The sequence below is a fragment of the Rhinopithecus bieti genome, unplaced genomic scaffold, assembly GCF_001698545.2.
Source record: "Rhinopithecus bieti isolate Rb0 unplaced genomic scaffold, ASM169854v2 scaffold_63765, whole genome shotgun sequence".
Classification (NCBI taxonomy): Eukaryota; Metazoa; Chordata; class Mammalia; order Primates; family Cercopithecidae; genus Rhinopithecus; species Rhinopithecus bieti.
In genome coordinates, this window is record NW_016823984.1 from 5,170 (window position 1) to 33,046 (window position 27,877).

General features: G+C 44.5%; 1 protein-coding gene across 1 annotated transcript; it reads left to right on the forward strand.

Moving 5' to 3' along the window:
* Positions 1-2,417: 2,417 nt before the first annotated feature.
* On the forward strand, positions 2,418-27,639 carry LOC108521986 (myomegalin). The gene is made up of 16 exons (XM_017862090.1): positions 2,418-2,850; positions 3,692-3,884; positions 4,424-4,540; positions 5,718-6,246; positions 8,057-8,292; positions 9,297-9,348; positions 10,434-10,657; positions 11,307-11,459; positions 13,463-13,648; positions 17,164-17,415; positions 18,616-18,747; positions 19,415-19,534; positions 20,987-21,176; positions 21,801-21,925; positions 24,880-25,119; positions 27,491-27,639. The coding sequence occupies exons 1-16, from the start codon at positions 2,422-2,424 to the stop codon at positions 27,622-27,624; spliced, it is 3,312 nt and encodes a 1,103-aa protein (XP_017717579.1). The 5' UTR covers positions 2,418-2,421; the 3' UTR covers positions 27,625-27,639.
* Positions 27,640-27,877: the final 238 nt, after the last annotated feature.

Genomic DNA, 27,877 nt, shown 5'->3' on the forward strand with positions numbered 1-27,877 from the left:
TCACTGGTTAGACTGGCCACTCTGTCTTTGATGGCTTTTTGACAAAAGATACTTGGAGAACATGCTGATACTGTAGGGCTGATCCATTTATTCATTCACTCCCAGGACTACAATCATCACTGCCTGTTTGGAGTACAGCTGTCCAACTTCTAAATCATACCCTGTTGTTTCCCTGCATCTTACCTGCCACTTAATCTTCCCCGAATCATGTTAGCACTTTGAAAAGGACCTAGGCATCTAGCCTCATGTCCTTGTTTCATAGCTGAGGAAACTCAGGCCTAGAAAGTTTCAAGTGACTTGCTCAAGGTTGCATAATAGTCTGTGGCTCCCAATTTCTAACATCTAAAACTTGTTTCTATACTATACACTTTGTCAAATAATTTTTAAAAAATTCTTGTGGTTGTTCTAATGCTGATTCTTTTGCTCTGAATTATCATAATAACTTTTTCCTTAAGCTCTACTTGAAGCATATTATTTTACTTAAATTTTTGTGTGTGTAAACTTCATTGAGTTGTCATAGGTAAGAACAGTACATCTCTTTTGATTCTATTGTTGAACCTACAATCAAACCATCTGTAGATATCCCTGTGGATTATTTTCCTTTGTTACTAACCTGAAACTCTGATTTGTTCAACCCTCCACCCAACCTACAGAATCACTGATACTGTAGGAGGTAGAATCTAATGCATTGTTCTTCCTGTCAAGAAGGTTTTGTTGAGTTTTCTTCTACATGTTTATATTTAAAAACATCACTTTTTTCTAAATGTGAAGTTAGAAATATTAAATATTCTTTTCCATATACACATGTGCCCACTTTATCTATCCCCCTTCCACATCCCAGTTTTGGTAAAATGCCTATCCCCTTTTTCTTTATTGAGAAACTATCTCATAGATTGTCTTTATGTATCCTATATACTATTTTCCTCCCAGAAACACACCAGACAAGCTCTGCTCTAGGTTCCAAGACTCCTAGATTCTGAGAAATTCAATCTAGGTGCATAGTCCACTGCTGATCCTTCAAGTTGTGAATTACCCATTTCCTGTGCATCCTGTAGCCCAGGGGTTCTCAGTTTAGCATGCTTAGCCCAGCATGTGGCCTGGGCGTGGTGGCTCATGCCTGAAATCCCAACACTTTGGGAGGCCAAGGTGGGCAGATCACCTGAAGTCAGGAGTTCAAGACCAGCCTGGCCAACATGGTGAAGCCCCTTCACTACTAAAAATACAAAAATTAGCTGGGCGTGGTGGTGCACGCCTGTAGTCCCAGCTACTCGGGAGGCTGAGGCAGCAGAATTGCTTGAACCCAGGAGGTGGAGGTTGCAGTGAGCCAAGATCTCGCCACTGCACTCCAGCCGGGGTGACAGAGTGAGACTCTGTCTCAAAAAAATAAATAAATAAAAATTTAAAAATCACCTGTGGAACTTAAGTAAAATGTGGATTCATAGGCCTTAGCTATACAGCCTTTTTAACAAGCACCTTATGGGATTCTGCTGTTAGTATTTCTCAGGTCTGCAGCTACTACAGCAGGGATTGAATGACTTCCCTGTTAGACCCTGAGCTAGCCATACTGTATATGCAATTTCATTTAAGCATTTAAGCATCTTCTAACTCCACTAGGTAGTGTTATCATCCTTATTTTATATAAAAGGAAACTGAGGCTCAAAGAAGTTAAGTGAATAGACTTGCTATAGCCATGTTTGCTTCCACTCAACCCTAGTATGAGTTCGTTGTTGTGGAAAGAATTTATCTGGAATGTCTTGGTGAAAAATAGCTGTTTTGGTCAATTTTATTTCTTCAACAAATACGAATGATTTATGTGGCGGGCACTTTTGTAGGCACTGGGGATATGGGGTGAATAGGACAGACACAGTCCTGCTCTCAAGAAGGTTATCTCTATCACGTGAGCCAGACATAAAGCAAATAATTATCTAAGTACGTTTTGATTGTATTAATAGTTCTGATTAGTGTTAATGTATTCCGTGTTCCTAAGTCCCAATGGTTTGAAACTGACTGATGATAAATAATAGAACTGTAGAATTCATAACAATAAATTTGTCACAGAAAAGGTCTTATTTTTTAGCAGTGTAAGTACTCTTGTTTATTCCAGAGGCTACTAAAAATTAGAACATATGAGGCTGCGTGGCACAAGTAAAGAAAACTAGCCTGCATGTCTTGAGTCCAAGGTTTCTAGTGATGGTGCTGCCACCAAGAAGCTATGGAAGTGTGGGCAAGTCTCTTACTCTTCCTGAGCCTTGACTTTCTTGTATATAAAATTAGGGAGCTGTTGTAAGTCTCAGGTTGCTTCATGCTCTGGGGTATGTCTGAGTTTATCGTGGACTGAGATGTGGGTAAGAGGTACTATTAGGAACTGTTGTCAGGACCAGACCTAGCCCTCAATTATGTGTGTTTTCCTGCAGGAACACCATGCTGAGCCTTTGCCTTGAGAATGCAGAGCTGAAAGAGCAGATGGGAGAAGCAATGTCTGATGGATGGGAGATCGAGGAAGACAAGGAGAAGGGCGAGGTGATGGTTGAGACTGTGGTAGCCAAAGAGGGTCTGAGTGAGAGTAGCCTTCAGGCTGAGTTCAGAAAGCTCCAGGGAAAACTGAAGAATGCCCACAATATCATCAACCTCCTCAAAGAACAACTTGTGCTGAGTAGCGAAGAAGGGAATAGTAAACTTACTCCAGATCTCCTTGTGCATCTGACCAGCACCATCGACAGAATAAACACAGAACTGGTTGGTTCTCCTGGGAAGCACCAACACCAAGAGGAGGGGAATGTGAATGTGAGGACTTGCCCCAGACCCCAGAGACTTGACCTTGGGGCTACCTTCACAGTGGATGCCCACCAAGTAAGTGTGGGCTTAGATGGAATGAAAAACAATTGGAGAAGGGCTCGAGACGACAGTGTTTACCTTAAAACATTCTCCCATGTGAATCAGGAGGTACTAAGAGAAGGGTCTCTTTGTACCACAAGCAGTAATAATAATATTCAGTCTACATTCAGCCTTTAGAAAGGCTTTTATAACATAAATATTTCTTGAGTACTTAATTTTTCAGATAACACACTAGGCATTGGCATGGGGCAATAAAACCAGTGGCTGCCCTTGAGATACTTAATATGGTAAGGAAAGATGGCACACAAACAAATCATTTTACCAGGATGTGGTAACTGCTGTAACATAGGGATACCTCAGTTAGGAAGCGGCCCAGACAAGTGGTATGTAATGACATCCCTTCCTTATCACTGCCGTTTTTTTTGTCACAGCCCATCACAGGTGTCTGTTCCTGGGCCTCAGATGGGTTATTGGGATCCTCTTTAGGGAAGGAGCCATGCTGAAGATTCAGTAAAATGGAGAATACAGGGATTCTGAGAGAATCAATGGGACAGAATGCGAGGGGAGATGAGGGGAGGGTTACACCCCTTCTCTTTTGTACCACTGAGAAAACATTTCCTGAGAGCTCCTCTGTAGACTTGATTGGCGCTGTGCTGTGTGCTGTGGATACTGATATGAAGAAAACATTATCCCAGTGCTCCAGGAGCTCCATCTGGAAAGCAAGTCACTGCCAAATGGCATGAGAAGTGCTGTGACAGACTTGAGTAAAGTCCACAGGGTTCAGAAGGGGCGGTGGTCGTCATTGCATGGGGGTGACCTCAGACTGTCCTGATCCCTGTATTGGACCCTTTCACAGTTGGATAACCAGTCCCAGCCTCATGACCCTGGGCCTCAGTCAGCATTTAGCCTACCAGGGTCCACTCAGCACCTACGCTCCCAGCTGTCACAATGCAAACAACGCTATCAAGATCTCCAGGAGAAGCTGCTGCTATCAGAAGCCACTGTCTTTGCTCAGGCTAATGAGCTGGAGAAATACAGAGTTATACTTAGTAAGTAACTGTGACTTACTAGTAGAGTAAGTAGGCTGTGTGTCTTACAACTTCTGTGTGTTCTATACCGACATAACGTGGTTATTGAGCACATGAAGTGTGGCTAGTGCTACTTGGACATTTGGTTTTGTTTAATTTTAGTTAATTTAGTATAAAGTGGCCATATGTGGCTACTAACTCTCTTATTGGACAGTACAGGTCTAGGTGTCTTGGGACTCTAAATTAGTTTAGCTCCATTCCACATTTATTGAACCCCTGTGGATAAAGCACTTGCCAGCTTCAATGTGGCTGCTAGAGATGATAGTATATAATCCCTGACTTAAGGGGAGATTGTCAATGGCAAATGCAGGCTCATCCTATGGAAAGAAATTCTGCTTCCTGGAGCTGGTGGTCTCTTCTCCCACCAGTTCAAAGAAGCTTCTCTCCCACTGTGGATCTGACCTCCCTGCCCCAAAAGGTTAGGGTATATGCCACTGAGGCTGAGGGCATATGTGGGAAATTCAGACATTCTGTAACACCTGCTGTCTCTTCCCAAGCAGGTGAATCCTTGGTGAAGCAGGACAGCAAGCAGGTCCAGGTGGACCTCCAGGACCTGGGCTATGAGACTTGTGGCCGAAGCGAGAATGAGGCTGAACGGGAGGAAACCACCAGTCCCGGTAAGAGCATAGGGTGTGGGGCCCACCCCTCCCTGGAGTCAGCTGTCACATTTAGGTGCTGTTGGCCAATTCCACACCTGACAGTAGTGGGGAAGAGGAGGACAGGAGGTTAATAGGAGAACTCTTACCCAAAATGAGAGTGAGTATAAGTTTGAATTTCTACAATTAGTTGTTGGCATACTGCTAATAATAATAATAATATAAAGTTCTATCCAACCGACTATTATAGAAATACTAAGGCCTACTTAGAGACCAGATGAGGTTTTAGAAACATGCAAACTCTAAGTAAAAATAATTTTGTTTTGCATTATAAGAGGACTACAACTATAGGGCCACCCACCACATTGAAAACCAGAAGAGAAGAAAAACACTCTCTCTCTCATTCTTGAGGCAGTGTAGTGTGGCAGTTAAGAGAAAAGATCCTGGGGCCTGACTGGTTGGTTCAAATCCCAATTTGTAAACTTTCATGTGCCCCGGTTTCTTCATATGTTAAAATAGTAATAAAGGAACTACCTACCCTGTCAGGTACCAGTGTCAATTAAATAAGTAAATTCTTATAAAATACTTTAGAACAGTGGCTGGCATCTGGTAAAATGCCATGGATTAGTTCTTATTCTGACTACCACTGCCTTAATATACTGATGTTAACATGCTGATATATTTATTCAAAGTCTTATTTTCTTATGCCTATTTTTCACACAGTTATAACCCAATAAACTTCTAAATTATAGGAAAATTTAGAGAGCATTTAACTTTCAGCATGCAGGAATAGCTTGTCCTACATTCTTGTGGCCATCCTAAATAGATAAGGCCATGTTAATGTCTTAAGAAACATCAGTGTGTGTGGAAGGAATGCAGGACATTGGAGGATTTGAATTCTGGTTCTGCCATGTGCTAGTTTGAATGATCTAGAACAAGCTAGTTTACCGCCTCTCTTTAAGTTTTGGTTTCCCCAGTCAGTAAAATAGAAGGTGATGATACCTAACTGGTAGGTATAAGGAAGATAAGAAATATTGTATTCGAATACCTAGTACAGTGTCAGGGTTGAATAAAGAACTTCTTCAACTTTTTCTCTAGTAATTATTGTCCTCACGACCAAACTTGCCTTCTCTCAAAGGCAGTGGCCACAATAGCACATCCAACTGTTATTCAGGAAGACATATTTGTCCTTTTTCAGAGTGTGAGGAGCACAACAGCCTCAAGGAGATGGTCCTGATGGAGGGGCTGTGCTCTGAGCAGGGGCGCCGGGGCTCAACGCTGGCTGGTTCCTCCAAGAGGAAGCCCTTGGAGAACCAGCTAGGGAAGCAGGAAGACTTCCGGGTATATGGAAAGTCAGAAAACATCTTGGTCCTACGGAAGGACATCAAAGATCTGAAGGCCCAGCTGCAGAATGCCAACAAGATCATTCAAAACCTCAAGAGCCGGGTCCGGTCCCTCTCGGTTACAAGTGATTATTCGTCTAGTCTGGAAAGACCCCGGAAGCTGAGAGCTGTTGGCACCCTGGAGGGGTCTTCACCTCATAGTGTCCCTGATGAGGATGAGGGGTGGCTGTCTGATGGCACTGGGGCTTTCTACTCGCCAGGGCTTCAGGCCAAAAAGGACCTGGAAAGTCTCATCCAGAGAGTATCCCAGCTGGAGGCCCAGCTCCCAAAAAATGGACTAGAAGGGAAGCTGGCTGAGGAGCTGAGATCAGCCTCATGGCCTGGGTGAGGATGACACTGTTTGGGCACTTTCTGGATTGAAAATGTGTAAGTTCATGCTTGGTGTAGGGTAGCTCAGGCAGTTGGAAGAAAGAACATGTCTGGGTATTCACAAGGACACTGATTTAAATGGCAGATATAGGTCTGCGGAAAAGACAGGTAGGCAACCAGGAGGGCATAGGATGATGTCCTAGTATCTGGGAGATACTGGGTCTCAGGGATTTCCTCTTAGGGATGTATTAGTAAAGTAATAGTGTATATGGTATAGTATAGTAGTAATACTGGAATCCGACTTCCTAGCTCTGATGCTTACCACCCATGCAACCTTCTTAACCTTTCTGTGCCTTTGTCCTTACCTATTAAATGAAGATGATAAGAGAACCCATCTCAAAGGGTGGATATTAGGTTTAAATGAATTAATACAAGTGCTGGCCAGGCATGATAGCTCATGCCTGTAATTCCAGCACTTTGGGAGGCCGAGGCAGGCAGAACACCTGAGGTCAGGAGTTCGAGACCAACCTACTGGTTTAGTAGAGTTTCACCCCATCTCTACTAAAAATACAAAAATTAGCTGGGCATGGTGGTGCACGCCTGTAACCCCAGCTACTTGGGAGGCTGAGGCAGGAGAATCACTTGAACCTGGGAGGTGGTGGTTGCAGTGAGCCGAGATGGCACCACTGTACTCCAGCCTGGGTGACACAGCAAGACTCTGTCTCAAAAAAAAAAAAAAAAAAAAAAAAAAAAAAAAAAAAAAAATGAATACAAGTGCTTAGCATAGTGCCTAGCATATATTAAGCTCTCAATGCTATTTGCAGTAGTTATAAGTGTTATTGATACTTCGTGTTGAAAACACAGACATTCATCTTGGTATGTGTCCTGGTTATCTATTGCTAAGTAATTACCACTCTAAAACCTAGTGATTTCAAACAACACTTTATTATGCTTCGTGGTTGGTTCTGTGGTTTGACTGGGCTCAGCTGGGTGGCTGTCACTTAGGGTCTCTTGTTTTGGGTTCCATCAATTGATGGTATGAGCGTTGATGTGATGGCCATCATTGCAAAATATAGTCAGCCACAGTATCATAACACAGGAGAAATTCAGGCATCAGGTGGTAGTTAAAACAGAAGACATGAAAAGTCCTATCTAGACTTAGGATGAAATGATTCCAATTATTCATTGAGTAACTGCTGTGAATCTGTGTGATACTGGTGCTGTAAGGAATATAAAATGCAGAACTATCTTTATTCTCACAGACCTTATGATTTATCTAGGGACATAATTAACTTATATATAACAGTTGAAGAACAGTGGCATACTAAATTTTATGTTTGTTTGTTTGTTTTGTTACGGAGTCTCACTCTGTCACCCAGGCTGGAGTGCAGTGGCGCCATCTCAGCTCACTACAACCTCCACCTCCCAGGTTCAAGCAATTCTCCTGCCTCAGCCTCCCGAGTAGGTGGGATTACAGGCATGCACCGCCATGCCCAGCTAATTTTTTCTGTATTTTTAGTAGAGGCGGGGTTTTCACCATATTGACCAGGCTGGTCTCGAACTCCTCACCTTGTGATCTGCCCACCTCGGCCTCTCAGAGTGCTGGGATTACAGGCGTGAGCTACCATGCCTGGCCCATACTAAACTTTTTGATGCAACATTTTATCACGGTAGAATTTACTCTTAAATACCTCCTATGGCTTATGTGCCGGAATTCAGCTTGGTGGTTCCTTAGAGATGTTCTCATAGAACTCTCTACAGAAGGCCCCATAACTTATCATCCACTCTTTCCATACTTACTCTTTCCTCTTCTGTCCTACATTAGGAAATATGATTCCCTGATTCAGGATCAGGCCCGGGAACTATCTTACCTACGGCAAAAAATACGAGAAGGGAGAGGTATTTGTTATCTTCTCACCCAGCATGCAAAAGATACAGTAAAATCTTTTGAGGATCTCCTAAGAAGCAATGACATTGACTACTACCTGGGACAGAGCTTCCGGGAGCAACTCGCCCAGGGAAGCCAGCTGACAGAGAGGCTCACCAGCAAACTCAGCACCAGTAAGTTGGCCACAGGGCTTTGGAATACTCTCAGTCACCCCCACAGTTCCAGCCCCTGGTGGCCACCACATCTCCACTGCAACTTTTTAACCTAGGGTCCTGTTTGTATTTCATTTCCTGGGGCTAATACAGGATCAAGACTGCTCAGTGGGGAGCATGGAGAGGAAGACACAGGGCTGGAGATGCCATGGTTACAACAATAGAAACTTCACCACTCATAGAATGTGACCTGTGGGGCAGGGGCAGCATCTATCTGGTGCTAAGAGGGAGTAGGGTACATGAGAAGGAAGGGCCTTGTTATAGGAGGAAGAGCCCTGAACTAAGAATTACAAGACCCAAGCTCTAGCCTGGATGCTGCCACCAACTTGCTAAATGCTCTTTCCTTGTGGTGTCTCCATATGGCATGGTAATGTACATGCAGGTACTCCACATATGGATAAAGCACCATGCTCTTTTGTTCATGGTTTAGGCACTGGCTGCAGTAGTTCAATGACTACATTGGTTATTATTGGGGTCCTCTACTCAGAATTTCTAGAGAATATCCAAGGGAGTAAAGTAAGATCAGACTTGGGAACCACCCAGCTCACCTCCTGGTGCAGGTGCAGAGGTGGGGCAGGGCTTCTTGTCATCTCCTCAGAGACCTGTGCAGATGCTGCATGAAAGCTGTGGTGGGACATATGCATTGGGGAACTAGTCTACAGCAGGACATGGAGGCTGGAGCGTCCAACAGGGCAGCTGGGCAAGGGCCTCATGATTAATTGAACAAAAGACATTTTAAATGTTTTACCCTGATTTAGGGCAGAGGAAGTCATCATGGTGACCAGCAGGTCAGGGACAGTGGGGTCACTTCTCTAGAGACCCAAGCTGAGGCCTCCCAGAATAACTGTTCTGGATACATGCATGAAATGCTCACTACTCTGTCTCCAGATAGGCTCCTGTGTTTGTAATGCGGGAAGTGGGTCCAGCCTAATTTCTTACTGTTTCTTTTTAAATTTGGTTTGCAGAGGACCATAAAAGTGAGAAAGAGCAAGCTGGACTTGAGCCACTGGCCCTCAGGTAATTCAGAGGAGAATCTGGTAAAGAGATTGGGACTGAGGCCCAAAGGGTCAAGGATGGCGGCAACTCCAGAAATCAAGGGGAATAAAGGAAAGTGCTGAATGTATTGAATTCATGCATTCATTGAACACCTCACTGTTGTTTTTAACTAAATTCTTTCTTCTCTTTTGGTTTAATTACATTGGCACATAATTGTCCAGGCTTAGTAACCTAGAAACAGTCTGAGCTAAAAGTGAACTAACTAGGTTTCAAGAGTCTTCTGCCCCACTAAGGGTCCTGCTTTCCTGCTGTGTGTTTAATAAGTAGGATGAGCTTTTTCCAAAGTTGGCCTGGCCCAAATTGGGTTGACAGCTAGTTTAATAGTCACTCAATTGCCCTGGGGGAAAAGAGGAATCGTATACCAGGACCTGGTGAAAGAGGCCTAGATGGTGTAGATCACCAGGAGGCTGCAGTGCCTCAGGAACCAGTTCTCAGTGAGTTGCTTCATACGATCATCAATGAAATATGGCTCAGAGTCAGTTGTAGTCACTAGTTGGGGTTCTTTGGGTCATGATTATGTCTCAGGCTTCATAAATGCTTCTGAAAATATCTGTAGTGAAGGACACAGTGTTGTTTTTTGTTTTGTTTTGTTTTTATTTCTAATCCATCATAGAAACATACATGTTCTGAATTCAGTTAACTACATGATTCCACTTATCATGCTCTTGGATGTTGGGACAGTGGTTTGCTCTGCGTTTCTCAATGCTTGCTTTCAATTGTTATACTTGTCTTGCTGGAGATGGTAACAAACAGTTTGCAGGGTGCAGCTGTTCCAGGGATCATACTTTAAACAGCAGTGCCTTAAAAGGAGGGCTAGCTGTGTCTTTGCTTGTCCTCAGCATATTATGTGGCCAGAGCACTGGGTAGCTATTCTCTCTCCATCTACACCCCACCTACACTCCATCCCTAAGCAGAGGTGGGTTATTTCCATTATTCTCTGCAGGCATGGTCCCCTGGGCTTACTTGGCTTTTCCTATGAGCCACAGTCAGGACAGGTTAGTTTGGGTGACCTTGGTTTTACCTGTTGTCCCCCTTCTCCCAACCAGGCTCAGCAGGGAGCTGCAGGAGAAGGAGAAGGTCATTGAAGTCCTGCAGGCCAAGCTGGATGCTCGGTCCCTCACACCCTCCAGCAGCCATGCCTTGTCTGACTCCCACCGCTCTCCCAGCAGCACCTCTTTCCTGTCTGATGAGCTGGAAGCCTGCTCTGACATGGACATAGCCAGCGAGTACACACACTATGAAGAGAAGAAAGCTTCTCCCGGTCACTCAGGTAGCCTCCACTTTCTGGGTGGTACCGTCTTTGTCTAGGCTGAGTGGAGACCTCAGGAAACAGGTCTTATAGCTCCACCGTGGTGTGTATCAGGCTGAACATGGCTGTGGGGCCAAGTGCCATGCACAGGCACCAGTGGATCAGGATCTTTGCTCTGCTCCTGACTCTACACGTTACCTCTGTCACCCTGGCCTCCATGGGCATGTACATGCTGTTGGGCACAATGTGAGCCATTGTGGGGAGAGTGAGAAGATCACGGCAGACTCTTCTTCAGTGACTCTGTCAGATAGATCTTCTTTAGGATGGAAAACCTCCTTCATCTCTCCTGCAATGATCTTGCTACTTACTCCTGAGCGGTGTTGCCTAACTATATGTGGGTGTCCACAGATGCTGCTGGTCTTGCCTGATATTTTTGGAGTTGCCATTTTCATGTTTCAGAGCTCAGAGCACCACTATCATCCCTAAGGTGGTTTGCCTCACTATAGGAGCTGTCTGCAAACAAGAAAATGAACAACTGCTAACAGTGCTTGTGCTTGGTTCTTTCCCTGAAAGCAAGACTCTAGCCCTGGTATCCCTGGGTAAATATAAGGCCAGGATTCCAGTTCTCTGTAGAACATCAAACATTTTCTTTCATTCATGGGTTTTATAGATTCCATCCATCATTCGAGTCATTCTGCTGTGTTATCTTCTAAACCATCATCAACCAGTGCATCTCAGGGGGTTAAGGCCGAATCCAGCAGCAACCCCATCATCTTGCCAACTCCCCAGAATCCCCCCAAGGAGGCCAACCAGGCCCATTCAGGTATGCAACAGCTAATGGGGCAGAAGCCTCATCTCCTCTTTCTCTGCTGCCTGTTTGACTTTTCTTCAAGGACAGAGGTTTGGACTGTTAGGGGCCTAAATGCATCAAAACCTAGACAGAATCAAGAAACCATCCTCATTCGCCAGTTGTGTCTGATTTAAGAAAATATTTTAGAAAATAAGTAATCCACATCAGGCTTTGATCTGCATACCGGCTTTGACCAGCAGTTGGCTAATCATTTAAAAAGAAACATTTTTATTGGTTTTCTCTCATTTTGTCCTGGGAGCAAAGAGGCAAAATATTTCTCCCAGGATTACGACAGCCATAAGATGAAAAGAAATTCACATCTCCTGATCCACTGTATGTGTTACCCATTAAATCTGCATGGTGATTCTCTGCAAGAGGTAGTGCTACTTATTTCATAGCCAAGGATGCTGAGAACAGCCTCAGACAAGGTTCTGTTCATGGTATGTTACCATTAATGGATGTATGAATGGATTGGCAGTCCTTAATATGTACATAGTGCATATGTTGGGGGCAGTTAAAGGGGTGCATTTCATTTACAAGTCCAGCTTAGTTGCCGGAGGGTACACTGCTCATTCACAGCCCTGTACCAGGGATGGCAAGGAAAAGACAAACCTTGTCTTCACCTCCTACCTCTCACCATAGCTAGATGGCTGCCTTCAGTGTGGTTTGTTGTGAGGTTTGACTTGAGTAGAGATGCTCCCAGAAGGCGCAGTGCTTTCTTCTGCTGCCCTCATTTCCCTGAAGGCAATTCAACCAAAATCTTAAGGAAGAGGAAGTGTTCCAGTGCTTCCTGAGCCTGGTTTCAAAGTTTCTAGGCCAGAGTGGGCAACAGCTGGACAAGAATCATGAGGAAAAGCTGTGCTTCCAGAATTGTAGACATCTGCTTAAATGTTTTGGGTTCAAATGGAGCAGAAGATGAAGAAGAAAGGATTTAAAAATCAGAATGCCTCCTCAAAGAATGCCTGGGCTGTGTTACCTGGCAATTTGAGTGTATCTGCAGTATTGATCTGAAATGGTGTCAGCACCACTGGGATGTGTTTTAGGATGTAGTCATTGTCTTCTACATTTGACATTCTCTACGGGTCAGCCTTGGTTTCTGCTCCCCCTCCATTGGCTACCTGCCCTTTAATTGCTTTTAGGGAAGAGGAAACAATTTTAAACATTGAGACTTGCCAGGGTTTCTAAAAACCTGTCTGTAGATGGGCTGCCTAAAGATCACCAGGGAAGACTTTTTTTAATGCAAATTTTCTGTTCCAAAAATTTATAATTCTGTAAGTCTACAGTAAGGCCTAGACAGAATCAAGAAGGCCTAAAGAATCTACATATATTGAGAGTTTTTGCTATGTGATTTAAATGCCCAGGAGGGTTTACAGGCCATTTTGTCTAAGCCACTCTACCAACACATCTATTTTTACTTTGGTGAATGAACGCATTGATTTGGAATTCTGAAGTTTGTTTCTATCAGAGTCCTGAACTGCATGCACTAGTAATGAAAATTTCCCCACAGCCTTTGTTCATATCTCTCCTACTCAGGATGGGACCTGATGCCATCAGAGAGGAGTTCTAGGTAGAGAAAGAGTCTTGTCCCAGGGCCAAGGACTGATATATGCTGGGAGCAGAGCCCCGCGGGCCCTTGAGAGCATTCAGGCTCTCTGACTTGTCCATGCCCAGGATTGCTGGGGTGGATCTCAATAATGCCACCTTACCTTCTTTAGCCAATTGCTTTCAAGATGAACATAGAGGATGTATGCAGGATAGCCCTGGCAGGGGAGAAGAGGGAAGGTCAACCAGGCCAGCCTCTCCGGTAGCAATGGTCACTCTTGGCTATCTTATCCTCTACCACACTAAGGTAATAGCCACTACACAGGGTGATGTCTGGTCAGGGAATGGTTTGACCTTCTCAAGCTTTTACCCATTCTTTTCTCTCATTTTCTCTTGATGATGTGTCTCTTTTCTCCCTAACTTTCTGTTCCTAGGCTTTCATTTTCACTCCATACCCAAGCTGGCTAGTGTTCCTCAGGCACCATTGCCCTCAGCTCCATCCAGCTTCCTGCCTTTCAGCCCCACTGGCCCTCCCCTCCTTGGCTGCTGTGAGACACCGGTGGTCTCCTTGGCTGAGGCTCAGCAGGAGCTGCAGATGCTGCAGAAGCAGTTGGGAGAAAGTGAGCACTTCTGCATTTGTGTGCTTGCGAATGGCAGCCCCACACTGTGTTGCTCTGCATGGCTCAGGCTGGATGGCAGAGTTTAAGAAAGCAACATGGGTACACGTTACAAATCGAAGACTGAGGGAAAGCTCTGCTTGCTTATTTTTTGGAAGTGTATTTCCTGTTATTTCTCTGGTGTGTGTGTCTCATCAGTTAACAGATAGATATGTTCATGAAGCTCTAGAGCTGGTGCTCTCACACTGTACACACCGTTGGATACCACCAAGTATGCTGAATCCCTGACAGACTGGTGGACTGCTCACTGGTAGGGGATGGGAGAGAGATGTTATGCTTTGCCTATGCAGGATGAAGTGGTCAAGAAAAAGATGGCCACATTCAGTGGGCTCCTTTATGTGGCTATTAGATTTTTCTGCTGTGAAATGCTGTTAATCAAATTCAGTTCCTGACATCATTAGGTTGGAGCAAAAAGGGTAATGGTAGAGGGATTCAGAAGAGGAAATGATGAGCCACTTTTCCTACTACACAGGGTTCATCCCTGCCCTGGGACAGGTGACACGTAGGCAACTTAGAACCACAGCACCAGCCATGGCATCTGACTGTGAATCCCATCCTCTGACTCCCAAAGATAATTGACCTTATGTAGTTATGTAGACCGTGGACAGTCACCTTTTAGAAAACGCTTGGATATACTTGCACGCTGGATGCTCATCATAAATTTAGTGTGCTGGTGGTCACTGATAGCTTAGAAAAAAATGACAAACCTTCACATGAATTTGCTCTCTCATAGCACCTTAAGCACAACAGTTAGAAAGCAGTTTGAATGAAGTTAAACTCATTTGTCAGGCACTGTCTGTGCCTGTAAAGAAGCTTAGGTGAGCCAGAGACTGATAGGGTCACCATGCCAGCAGTTTCCAGTGACGTAAGACAACCGCCAAGAATTTGCATCCCCCTCCCTATAGCCCCAAATGTCATCATGTGGACCAGCCTATTTCTTTCCTTCTTCCTCTTTTTTTTTTTTTTTTTTGAGACAGGGTCTCACTTTGTCACCCAGACTGAAGTGCAGTGGCACGATCTCGGCTCACTGCAGCCTTGACCTGCTGGGCTCAAGCAACTCTTCCATCTCAGCCCCCCAAGTAGCTGGGATTACAGGTGTGTGTCACCACACCTGCCTAAGTTTTGTACTTTTTGTAGAGACAGGGTTTCGCCATGTTGCCAAGACTGGTCTAGAGCTCCTGAGCTCAAGTGATTGGCCCACCTTGGTTTCTGAAAGTACTGGGATTACAGGCATGAGTCACTGCACCTGGAGTAGCCTATTTATTTTGTCAACCCAGGAAATGGATATTTTGTCCAGTGCAGGGAACTCTAAAGCTCAGGAAAGTGAAGTTACTTATTCAAGGTCACTAGTAAGTGGGAGAGATGGGTGTGAATCTGGTCTTCTGCTCCAAGTTTCATGTTTCTGTTATATCTTTTCTACTTAGGATGGCTTTGTCACCATCCTGCTTAGAGTATGGGGCTGAGCTCAACTGATCAAACTCCAGGGACTCCTTGCAATAATTTTTTCCCTCACTTTAGAGACCAGTAGGAGATGCTGGTGTTTCTGACCTAAAACTTGTTACTTTAGCAGTTCTGGCTCCAACAATGGATGGGCAACAAATGTGCCCCATGACAAATGGCAAGAGTATTTTCTAGCTGCCATTTCTTCCCCTTGCCTCCTTTTCCTTTCTTTCCACATTTGTCCCTTTGTCTTTGCCCAAAGGGAAGGATGGAAGGAGAGCACTGTCCATGAAAAAGGGTAGGGTCTGTTGTTTGGGGTTAAATTGGAATTACATCAAGTCTGAGGCCATTGACCAGAGTTCAAATGGTCCCTGCCTAGATGAGGAAGATTGTAGCCCTTTCTTTCTCCACCTGAAGTCAAGGTCCTCTCCAAGGGACCATTGCTTATCCAAGCTCATTGTTTGCTCTGAGCCAAGTTTCCATGTGGACAGTGGTGCATGGTGGCCTCTCAGGTCCCTGGGTTAAAATCTTGTGCAAGAGTCTATATGGTATCTTTGCATGGTTTACAGCATGTACTGTGTATTGTGTGGCCAAGGGACTGGAACATAAGAATACTGATCACTGTTACTGATAGACTTAAAACCTCACATGGCCTTGATTAAAAAGTAAGCTGACTGTCTACAACCACTGATTTCCCCCTTTGCCTTGTGTTTGGATGAGGTTGAAGGCAGTTTGAAAGAGGTAGGAAATCATGTATTTGTTGCATCTCTTCTAAAATGTAGGTGCTTAAATTTTTAATCTTCTTCCTTAACTAAGTGATCCTGATGAACATCTAGTATTTTGCAAATAGGAAGAGAGACTCATGACAAGAATTCTCAAACTTCTGCCTATTAGAATCACCTAGAATGCATTAAAAACATCCATTGTTCAAGATGTATCCCATATTGATTAAGGCAAAATTTCTGGAATCCAGGAATCAGTATGTTTCCATACTTTCTCAGGTGATTCCAATATGTACCCAAATTTGAAAACTAGCTACAAGTGGTGCTAAAAACTGGCAAGTGGCAATTACACTAACCCCTCTGAGGAGTTTTCCTTGGTTGGAAGAAACAATGACTTCACTTGCTTAGGAGCAGCTACCTGTCTATTCTGCTGCCCATGTTCATAATCCCTGAAAGAAAGCAGGCTTCTGAATTTTCTCCTAAACTGTGTCTCTGCCCACCTCTTTCCCCATCTCCCCTATGCTGGGCTTCTTTTTACAGAGAACTGGAGATGACAGGGCTCAAGGGAAAGGCCTATGATTTCAAAGGCTCTATGAAAGTACCAGCCTATGAAATGAAAGGTCCTACCTGCCTCTGTGGAATAGTATTCAATGATTCTTTAGACAGGAGTGATGACATTTTGCAGCTCCTTGAGACATGTTGGATGCGATCCAAATGAATACTTGCCTTACATAGACCCTTCCCCAGCCTCAGCAAAGAGTTCTTCAGTCTGGAGGAACTAGGCCCACCATATCCAGCTTGACTTCATGTCCCCTTTCTCACCTGAAAAACTCCAAGGTGGAATTGACATATTGACTGGTTAGTTTCAGGGGAAGGCAAGTACATTTAGACAAACAAATGTTCGTGTTCACAGGTAAGCTCAATCCTGTATGCCATTGCTCTCACAACTTCTAACTGTGGGAGTGAATCCTACTTTTAGAACTTTCCTTGGAGTCTGTCATGAAGGATTATAGTAGGAGCCAGGAGTGGGGCCACTGGACTTTTCCATTGTGTATACTGATGACTTTAAGATACTTTATTCTCTACCTCTTGTGTCTGCTGCCAGGAAATACAAAGGGTGAGCGTTACAACCTCTAGGTTAGGAGCCTTAGTCTAGTTAGTATACCACAGTGAACTGGATCTCTGACATTCCACATGTCTCCTTTTAGTCTCTATTCTTAGCAATCACACACTTCCTTGCAAATCCTTCCCTTCTGATACCTCATTTGCTTCTTACTCCTGTTTCTTTCTGCCCAGGTGCCAGCACCATTCCTCCTGCTTCCACAGCTACATTGCCAAGCAACGACTTAGAAGCCAGCTCTTCCCACTACCTCAACTCTGCCCAGCCTCACTCTCCTCCAAGAGGCACCATAGAACTGGGAAGAATCCTGGAGCCTGCGTACCTGGGCAGCAGTGGCCAGTGGGACATGATGAGGCCTCAGAAAGGGAGTGTATCTGGGGACCTATCCTCAGGCTCCTCTGTGTACCAGCTTAACTCCAAACCCACAGGTAAAGCACAAAGCAGAGACGGCAGCCTTTGAAAAGAAGTCTCATTCGGAGTCTACTCTTTTCCTACTCAGGCAGGTCTTTGATTCCTCCTCCATCCCTGGCTCATAGAGTGGGTATAAAATGCAAGAGCTGTATCAGGGCTCAATCCTTTCCAAGTACATTTCTTTATTCTCCTGCCCAGGGCCTCAGTGCTCTGTAGGGATATGGGAAAGTCAGGGACCCACCTCTTGTGCTCTCATACTCATGTCCTTCCGTCTTCCTGCAGCCTGGCCTCTTTGCGGCCAACTCTCTTAGACCCCTCCAGAATGCCAGGCATAGACGGGACTTTCTTCCATCAGTCAGGACTTGTCACAGGAAAGGGTGCAAAGGTGCAGCTCCCTGACCCTGCACATATATCCTGTGCACAAAACTCAGTCACAGCAAGTGGAGAGGGATAGCTAAGTTCATAAATGCTAGGATGCCACTCAGTTCCAACAGTAAGACAATCGTAATTTTCAGGAAAAGACTGAGCACAAAGCAAAATGGTACAGTTAATGTCTGGTGTAAGCATCCCTCTGACTTTTCTGCATCTTTTTCCTTTGTTTGGCGGGGGGAGAGGGGGTGTCGTCCCCTCTCTAATTTGCCTTCAGATCTCTAGATCCTTCCAGGCTATTCTTTCATCTTCCGTATTAAAAGCGATTTCAGGGACGCATTCAGTGTCAGTCATTAACCACATAGGGTGACTGTAAGATCGCATACTTTTACTTTAGGCCTTCTTTCTAAGGGTGGGAGGAAGGGCTTTGTCCCTTGCTAAAGAATGCTTGTCATGTGTCAGTAAGAAGAAAGGTAGAGTGAGGGCTCACCTATCATCCTCATCGTCACACCAAGGAGGTGGCCATACCTTTCTGGATGCTAGACAGGCCTTGTCCAGAGCCCTCAGTTATTTTTCTAAAACATGTGGAACTCTCACAAGACCCCTGTGTGGGAGGAGGCCCATGGAGATTTTTTAACAAGTGACTGTTAAGTGTTTGAAAGCACATTTACTCTTTAAACAAAACTACCATTCCTTTGGGTGTCCATGTGAGAGGACACAGTTGGCAGAAGGCTAGTGATATTTACAGGTCTTTCTGCAAGACCCCTGGCTGAGCCCCACCCCTATCAGTAACCAGGATTCTCCATCTCCCACCTCTCTCCGTGTCCTGGTGGTTTGGCTGCATGCAGGGGCTGACCTGCTGGAAGAGCATCTTGGTGAAATCCGGAACCTGCGCCAGCGCCTGGAGGAGTCCATCTGCATCAATGACCGCCTACGGGAGCAACTGGAACACCGGCTGAGCTCTGCTGCTCGTGGAAGTGGTAGGAGAGGCCCAGACCTTCCTGTTTCTGGCTCTATTTAGGGACTTTTAGGCAGAGCTTCACAGATATTCTTTACTTCACTTGCTCCTTATGAACAGTCCAGCAAGGGAGGTGGGCAAGTACTGTTATCCCTAGTTTCTGAATATATCTGAGTTTAGAGAGTAACTCTCTTTAAGGCAGAACTAGGTCTGGTGCCCAGAGTCACCTGACTTCTCACCCCATACTTAATCTGCTTATATACTGTGTGCTGATGTCTTTGCCTTTGTTGTATGATTGATAAGTGGTAGAGCCAGGTCTGTAAGGGTCCTCCCAACTCCACCCCTGGCTGCTTTACCAAGGTGGCCTTTCTCCTTACACTCTTCTTCCGAGCTGCTGTCACATGGAGGCCAGTCTTCCCATATGTTGTTGTCCTGCCTATACCACAGCAGCAGCTGTTTAGGGAGATCGAGCCTCCTGTACCATTGCAGTTATGGCATGTGATGATGCATGCAAAGAATCCACTGAGAGGAGGCACACAGAAAACATGTACCCAGCCCCCCATGCTTCATTCTGGGTCAGGCCTTGAGTCCTTGGGGTTTTCTGCCGGGTTGGGGCAGTATCTTTGAGAGATAAAGAATGGGAAACTTTTGGAAGCTTCTGTTACCCGAATGTGTACTTTCTGGGACAGGATCCACCTCAAACTTCTGCAGTCAGGGCCTAGAGTCCATACCTCAGCTCTGCAACGAGAACAGAGTCCTCAGGGAAGAAAATCGAAGACTTCAGGCTCAACTGAGTCATGTTTCCAGAGGTACGCGGTCAAAACCCACAAACTGTGGTCACTCTTAAGTTTCTTTCTTTCCTGGCTATACTAATCACCAACTGGAGAAGCAAACAGAAGAAGGTAAGGTAACAGAGCTGCCCAGATCCACCAACCCAAACTTACAGCTACTCTCAGTCTAGAGAAGGCTGCTTTCTAAGATGTTCCAACTATGGGCCCCTCAGACCCCAAGTACCTGGAAGTAAAGAGCTCTAGGAAATCCATCATTTCTGCACAAGCCCACCTGCGTATATCCAGAGTCACGAGCTATCAATCTGGATACCAGTCTGGTATCTGTTCTACCTCCCTTCGCTCACAACTGATTTGGAACCAATAAAGGAGGGAGTGTGAATGCCTATCTTCCCTCTCAAGTTTCTCCAGACTTTACTGCAGCAGCATGTGTCGCTTCTGGTCCTGCTCTGCCATCCCTCTGCCTCCTCACCACATCCCTCACTCATACACTCAGGGCTCCTCTCTGGTCAGTACTCATATGATTCCGTGCCAGGTGGCACGAGCAAATGCCCCCCAGCACTTTTCCAGCCCTAGCCAGGGGGCGCTCACAGGTGGGCATCATTTCTCGTGTGGCTGGGAGGCAACTGACCTTGGTGTTAGTCTACTTGATGAGATCAATGTATTATTAATAAAATATTGAACAGCTGTAAAAAGACTGAGAATAGTGTCCAAAAGGATTAAGCCCAGAATGAAGGAATGTTTGTGGAAAAGGAAAAAGCCACCAAGAGATATTTCTAAATTAGCCACCTTAATTAATTAATTAACTTAATTAATTGATTTCTATATTAACAAGAAGATTTAAGAGGAAAGGTCACTGCTGGGGGATGATAACAAAAGTTAACAGATAAGAAAGAAGTCAGAACTACTAAACTACCATTGCATGCTTGGAGAGAATAGAACAGACCTCACAGGTGAGAAGACAGTAAGATATTTAAACGAGTACAATTTGCCGGGCTTAGGTGAATCTTTCCCCAGAGGATTACTGAGTCCCTTCAGTAATCTTTGACAACTTGTGAAGATCAGAGAACTGCTGCAAGTTCCAAAAAAGAACAAATATCCCAGTTTTCAAAATAATGAAAATGATATATTCCAAAAAGAAATCTTGATGTTGATCTTTGTCAAAATTCAAGAATGGATTATTGAACAGATGGTATGTGAGCACCTGGAAAATGGTGAGCATTAGAAACCAGAATTTCTCTAAGAGCAAGGTAGGACAGATTAAATAAGTGGAATGAAGGGTTTTGCAAAGAGAGAAATGCACCATTCTCCAGGCTGCGGGGTATGTTGAGCCAGTATGCTCTTCCCCACCAACATACGACCTTCCTTCCCTGCTCCTTAGCTTCGTTTCAGGGTGTATGTGCTTGGGGTCATCTTTCTGCTGAGCTCTGGCCCCATCATAATAAATCAATCCTCCTGTGTTCCTCTCACCAGAGCACTCCCAAGAAACGGAAAGCCTGAGGGAGGCTCTGCTGTCCTCTCAATCCCACCTTCAAGAGCTGGAAAAGGAGTTGGAGCACCAGAAGGTGGAAAGGCAGCAGCTTTTGGAAGACCTGAGGGAGAAGCAGCAAGAGGTCTTGCATTTCAGGGAGGAACGTCTTTCCCTCCAGGAAAACGACTCCAGGTAAGAGGGGACCCATTGACAGAGAAGGAAGCATTCTTCATTCTTACATTCATTCTTACATTAGAAGACGGGATATTGGCAAGACAATTGGTGTCCTCTTTTGGAAACCTCAATGTTCCCTCTGCTATTCCTGATTTTTGTGTGCCAGTAGAGGGGTGAGGCGCTTTAAGCAGAAGAAAGGACTTCTCTGGGAATGCCTTGTCACTCCCAAGTTGAGAGAGTAAAACTCTGTTGCAGAAGTCTTCAGTATATGAGAGACATGAAAAAGAAGGGTTTCCATGCTTTCAGTTATAGGACATTAGTCTCACCATCACCTAGGACACTTCTTTACTGGCTGCGATGCTTGGTCCCAGCATAAGCCCTGTAACTGCTTGTCAGAATGCAAAGAGCACTGTAGGAGCAGTAAGGAGACTGCTGGTGTGTCTGTGCTGCTCTGAAATAATGTAGGTAATGGTGTGTTTTCAAGCAAAGTTACCTGACCTCCCTCAGCCTCCATTTTCACATCTGCAAAATAAAAGTGATGGTCTTCATGACCCCCTGCGTTGACATCTGGCTCTCAGCTTATTGCTTTCGTGTGGCTGAGTGGCTCTGCCATCTCAGTGGGTCTTGCTTCTCCCTGGTCAGACTGCAGCACAAGCTGGTCCTCCTGCAGCAACAGTGTGAAGAGAAACAGCAGCTCTTTGAGTCCCTCCAGTCAGAGCTACAAATCTACGAAGCACTTTATGGCAATTCCAAGAAGGGGCTGAAAGGTATGTGTTCTTCTCCCCTCACCCCATGAGCTTTTTGCCCTCGCATAGGATGCTAGTGAGGTCTTTCCTTTGGGAGTTGTGGAGATCATGGGAAGCGACAGAGTTCTGTCTCAGAAACCCCCACCTGAGCCTGGGGCTCCCAGTAGGAACTCTCATACACAAAGCGCAAGGGGAGGGACAGGTTGGTGGCATGAGCAAGATCCAGCCTGATCATTCCTAATTACTTTAAGAAAATCTAGACATTCCTATCAATGTCTAGATTATAACATTTTTTAAAGCAAAAGAACTGTCCTAATGTATCATCATTTGAAAAGGCCTTTAATATTGTTGGTAATACATACTGACAACCCACTCAGCCCAATGCAGCAGGCCGTCTGCTCCCACCATTACCCTTTCCCTAGTGACATCTGGCTCTCAGTTTATTTCATTTAATTTTCATAAATCCTGATTTAGTTTCCTGATTTTCTAAAGAGAAGGTGAACGGGAATTTGAAGAACTGCAGGGGCTTACCAGGCTGGGTGAATAGCTTAAGTACAAAGTCATCGTGAGTGTTGAGTCAGTGGGGACCAGCCGGCCCACAGGAAAAAATTAAGACACGAAAACAAAAAAACCTTATAGAAATACCACTCATAGGACCTAAATTTCAATCCTGGACTTAAATAATAAGGACATTTATTGAAGACTTTGCTGCCTGCTGAAACAATAATCTAATATTTGAGAATTTTGATACATTTCTTCATTCTTTTTTAAATGGAGAAGGGTACTCAAAACATAAAAAGTCACAGCAGGCTGAACAGAGGACTGACATCAATGTCATGAAATTTAGCAAAGATAAAAAGCAAAATCCTGAACTTGATTAAAAATATCAGTGGTAGAAATACAGGAAGAGGGTAGAAATACAGGACAGGCAGCCGTTCATGGACTTGAGGGTTTGGGGTTTGGTAGAAACATGTTCATACAAGTACAGCAGAGGCCAAAGGTTGCTAGAAATGCCAGCTCAAACTGACACTATGGTAGTGTAAGTGTGATGTTCACCTGTGGAGGCCATGTCTAAAATATTGTTAGATTAAGGGGCACCATCTTTGAAAAGGGCATTGACACACTAGGGAACATAATGAAGACAGGGCGCACAATGGTGTGGACCAGAAATCTCCAACTGGTCAAAGAAACTAAGAAATTTAGGCTTTCAAAAGATCTTGAGGACATGAGAACTGCCTTCGGGTATTTGAAGAACTGTCGGGTGAAAAAAACTCATGAATTTTATGTCCCTTCAGAGGGCTAGACAAAGGGTGAAGGGCAGTGGAATTTAGATTCGAATTATCACAAATCCTGATTTTGTTTCCCTATTTTCTAATGAGAAGGTGAACTGAAACTTGAAGAAATACAGGGGGCTCACCAGGCTGGGAGAATAGCTTAAGTACAAAGTCATGGTGAGTGTTGGGTCAGTGGGACCAGCCTGCCCACAGGAGAAGCTTGGGGTTGGGGGAGTGAGAAGTCAGGATGGAAGAGCAGAGTCACCAAATCTTGAAAGCTCACAGGTCAGGGTGAAAGTTGACATTCTGTAAAGTAGATAATTAAACTAAGTCTGTTCTTTTTCAAAGAAGATAAGCATATGATGAAAACAGAACTTTAAGATGCTAAGTCTCATGGGATGTCCTGGAGTTGGGAGACATTAGAATCTGGGAAACCTACTGGATGGGTGTAGTGCTATTCTGGCACATTAAGAGATGATAGTCTAATATAAGGTGCCATTGGGAAGATGAAAGGGTATAGATAGATTTAAAAACATCTCTTTAAAACATAAGCAAAATTTAGTGAGAACTTGGATTGAGGAAGAGAGAGAGGAACATCATAAAACTTTGGGCAAAATTCAAGAGTAGATTATTTACCAAAGTCTCTAAAACTACTTCATCCTGAGCTACCTTTCCTTTCATGCTTGTCTCCCTGCCTTTTAGGACTCATTTCAAAGCTGCAACTACTAAAGCTCCATAATTTCTTATCTGTAATTTCAAAATCCAGTAAGATCTCCAAATTAAATTTTTCAAATACTCATTTAATGACAAAATCTAGATGAACTCACAAGAGGATATTCCTAAGTATTTATCTACTTAGAATATTCACATAGCTGATTACAGAAATAGTTACATGTTTGATTAAGGATTGTGGCTCACATGCAACTGGGTACATGTTGTATATGATATATGCACCCTGTCGCCTTGCTAAAAACTAAAACAAATTTTACCTTTCAAAATATATTTGGCATTAAGGTTTTCAGATAAGGGATTGTGGCCTTGTAGAATACTTCTTAGATCTCTTCATCCCCAGTACAAAGGAATAGACATGTAGTGAATGGAGGTAAATATACATATATATATTTTTATATATGTGTGTGTGTATATATGTGTGTACATATATATGTACATGTACATATGTACATATATACACCTATATAGTATGTATATACACACAACATATATACACACTATATGTAGGCATATATATGTACACATACATACACACACACATACACATATATATAGAGAGAGAGAAATTGAAAAACTCAGTTATAATCCCTGGTCTAAGGTGCCCAACTCACATTCTCACATGCTACCAAAAGACCTCCTTCTCTTTCATTTTTGAGAGTGAAGACTGTCAAATCTCTTTCTCCCTCATCCCCTACCCTTCTCTAGCTCAATTATCCTCATCTGTCAATCAAATGCTGTTTAGGTGCATGTGTGTGACTTAAACCACAGGGAAGTTTCAAACTGGATGTGTGCCAGCTCAGTGCCATCCCCAGGCCACACACAGAAATGGTGACATCTCTATCATAGATGGGTTGCATGAGACTCAGATGATAGTGGGATCCTTGGCAGAAAAAAATGTCACAGAGGAGGGTTCTGACAAGTGCTTGGAAATACTTGGGTCAATGTTACCAGACTCCTCTTCTCTCTTAGCTTACAGCCTGGATGCCTGTCACCAAATCCCTTTGAGCAGTGACCTGAGCCACCTGGTGGCAGAGGTACGAGCTCTGAGAGGGCAGCTGGAGCAGAGCATTCAGGGGAACAATTGTCTGCGACTACAGCTGCAACAGCAGCTGGATAGCAGTGCTGGCAAAGCCAGCCTCAGCCCCTCCTCCGTTAACCAGAACTTCCCAGCCAGCGCTGACCCTGGAAACAAGCAGCTGCTCCTCCAAGGTAGGAAGGAAAAGGGACTTAGAAAGCCCTCGGCCAGTGGGGAGATAACCAGGATGTCTGTGGCAGAAGGTGCAATCTGCCTGGTCCATGCTCCTTGGGGTCAGGTTGAAATCAGAAATGTTCTAGTTTAGCAGCCTGAGTGAAGCATGGGATTTAGGTCAGACCAGGCTCCAGATTCTGAGTTTACCGCTTTACAGGTTGTTTGATTTGGACAGGGTGTTTAAAGTCTCAGAGATTTAAGCCTTAGTTTCCTCATATTTAAGATGAGGATAATAATAATATATACCTTATATGATTTTGAGCATTAAATGAAATCATTTACAAGTGATTGGCAACTAAGAATTACTCAGTAATTAGCAGCTGTGTATATGTTCATATCGTTTTCTTGGATTTGCTTAGTGCTTTAGTATTAGCCAACTGTTTTCACATATAGAATTTCACCTGAAGTAAAACAGGTTTTGTTCTCTCTGTATTTCACATAAGAAAACTTAGGTCTTGAGATATTAACAGACAAGCGAGGGTTTAGAGAAGTTGTAGACAAAGCCAGAATCAGAACCAGGTGTTGTGATTTGCAGTCTGTGTTCCTTCCAGCTCATTGTGCCCTGTCTCCGTATTGCCAACCTCCCCAGATTCTCTAGTCCCCCTTTCCCTCACAGGTGGGGAACTCAGTGTGTGGCAAAATGTTCCTGCCCCTAAGGAAACAGGGCTCTGGGGAAGTCCTGGATGGTGGGTGATATATTTCAGGTGGCCATCATTCACTTTCTCTACCCTACCCCTTGCCTGCCTTTTCAGATAGGCGTGTTTGACCAGGTCCCCCTTCTCTTCTCAACATCCCCCATCAATCTCACTTCTCCCAGTTTTCACTGAAATGTCAATAGCGTCGCCTAGTCTCTTTTTTTTTTTTTTTTTTTTGGAGACAGAGTCTTGGCTCTGCTCGCCCGGGCTGAGTGCAGTGGCCAAGATCTCAGCTCACTGCTCAAGCTCCGTCTCCAGGTTTACGCCATTCTCCGCCTCAGGCCTCCCATGTTAGCTGGGAGCTACAGGCGCCCGCCACCTCGCCCAGCTGAGTTTTGTATTTTTTGGCTATGAGACGGGGTTCACCGTGTTAGCCAGGATGGTCTCCGATCTCCTGACCTCGTGATCCGCCCGTCGGCCTCGCCAAAGTGCTTGATTACAGGTACCTTGAAGCCACGCACTCCTGCCCCCAGGTCTCCTATAAATCTTTCAATTTTTTCTACTCCTCTGCCTTATCTTTTTTTCCTTTTATACACGATTTAGTACCCTCATCTCCACTCACCTCCATGGCCACACCGTTCAATTTCATTCAAATCAGGAGGCACTTCTGTTCATGTTTCTCTAAAGCTGAGCTTCAAACTCTCTGCCCAACTTATTTCTGGTCATGTGAATCTTTATGTTTCTCTGGTTCTTCTAGATGCTCATTTATCTGATAGTAACCTTATTTGTCAAATGAAGGTGACAATAACATGATTATGCTGTTTTGGCAATTCAATAAAAAAAACACACGTAGGACACAAAGCAAAGCGCCTGGCCACCAGGAACTTCTCAGCTAACGTTAGGTGGAAGCCTTGCCCTCCTCTGGGCTGCCCTGATGGTTGTGGTGTTCAGTTATGTCTCCAACTCTTCCTTCTAACCAGGCCTTCCCCTCTCACTGGCTTCCCACACAGCAGCCAAGACTCAGCTCCACTGGCGCAGTCCCTGCCCCTCTTTCTATAGCACCCCCGAGGCCTGAGCTGGAAAGCAGGCACTGGGCCACACTTGCCTGAGCAGGACCTTTTCTACCTTCTTTGTGATATTTTCCAATTCCTCCACCATACGGTGGCTTTTTAGTCTCCAGCAAGACAACATTAACCCACCAAGCCTTCTGTCTCCATTCTTCTCATACAAGTCAATTTTTTTCAGTATTAGCACATCAGAATGATGACTACAATGTTGAGTTTAGTCCTCCATGAATCCATTCATTCCTTGGTTCCTTGATTCTACATTTTAATATGTACTACGTATATTTATACATATTACATTTAGTTACAGGGCATCGTATTAGATACCACACACAAATTATACTCAAGACTCGGTTTATAAAAATACACCTAATAATTTTTGAAACTAGAGGTTTCTTTCTCATGGAACACCCCTCAGTCAAAGGAATATCTTTTTGTTCTGAGGAATGGAAACATTCTGAACTCAATGACTCACTGGCTTTTGCTTTTGCTTTTGCTTGTGGGGTATGGATAATTCTGTAAGAGAAGAGTCCTGCCACCTTAGGCCTCAGTGGGGACGGCTAGGTGTGCATGTGCTTCATGTGCTGTGTGTTCCAGGGCTCCTGAAAACTGTGGTTGCCTTTACCCCCTAGATTCAGCTGTGTCCCCTCCAGTCCGGGATGTTGCGATGAATTCCCCAGCTCTGGTCCTCCCCAGCTCTGCTTCCTCTACTCCTGGCTCAGAAATGGCCATAATCCACAGAACAAATGGTAAATACGTCAACTAAAGGGCCCAGGGACTGATGACGGAAAGTGATTAATGCAAGCAACCTTTTGTTCTCTCTAAATGAATTATCTGTATTTAGACAGTTTTCTTTGCATGCCCCAAGGCCTTTAGTCCTACTCACTGCACCTTCTGTGGCTGCCTTTCTTGCCATTGTTCATCCTCCTGTAGTTTTCCTACTGAGGTTTATGCTTCATTGCACCATAATCTTTCCATTCTTGAAAATGCTCTCTGTATCCAGCTTGATTTCCTTGTCT

What these genes read in the sequence shown, in the direction of transcription:
- LOC108521986 (XM_017862090.1), top strand. Translation starts at nt 2,422, where the DNA reads ATGCTGAGCCTTTGCCTTGAGAATGCAGAGCTGAAAGAGCAGATGGGA. An exon ending in GGCCAACCAGGCCCATTCAG is followed by an intron (nt 11,460 to 13,462) that starts GTATGCAACAGC and finishes TTCTGTTCCTAG; the next exon opens with GCTTTCATTTTCACTCCATA. An exon ending in CTCTGCTGCTCGTGGAAGTG is followed by an intron (nt 18,748 to 19,414) that starts GTAGGAGAGGCC and finishes TTTCTGGGACAG; the next exon opens with GATCCACCTCAAACTTCTGC.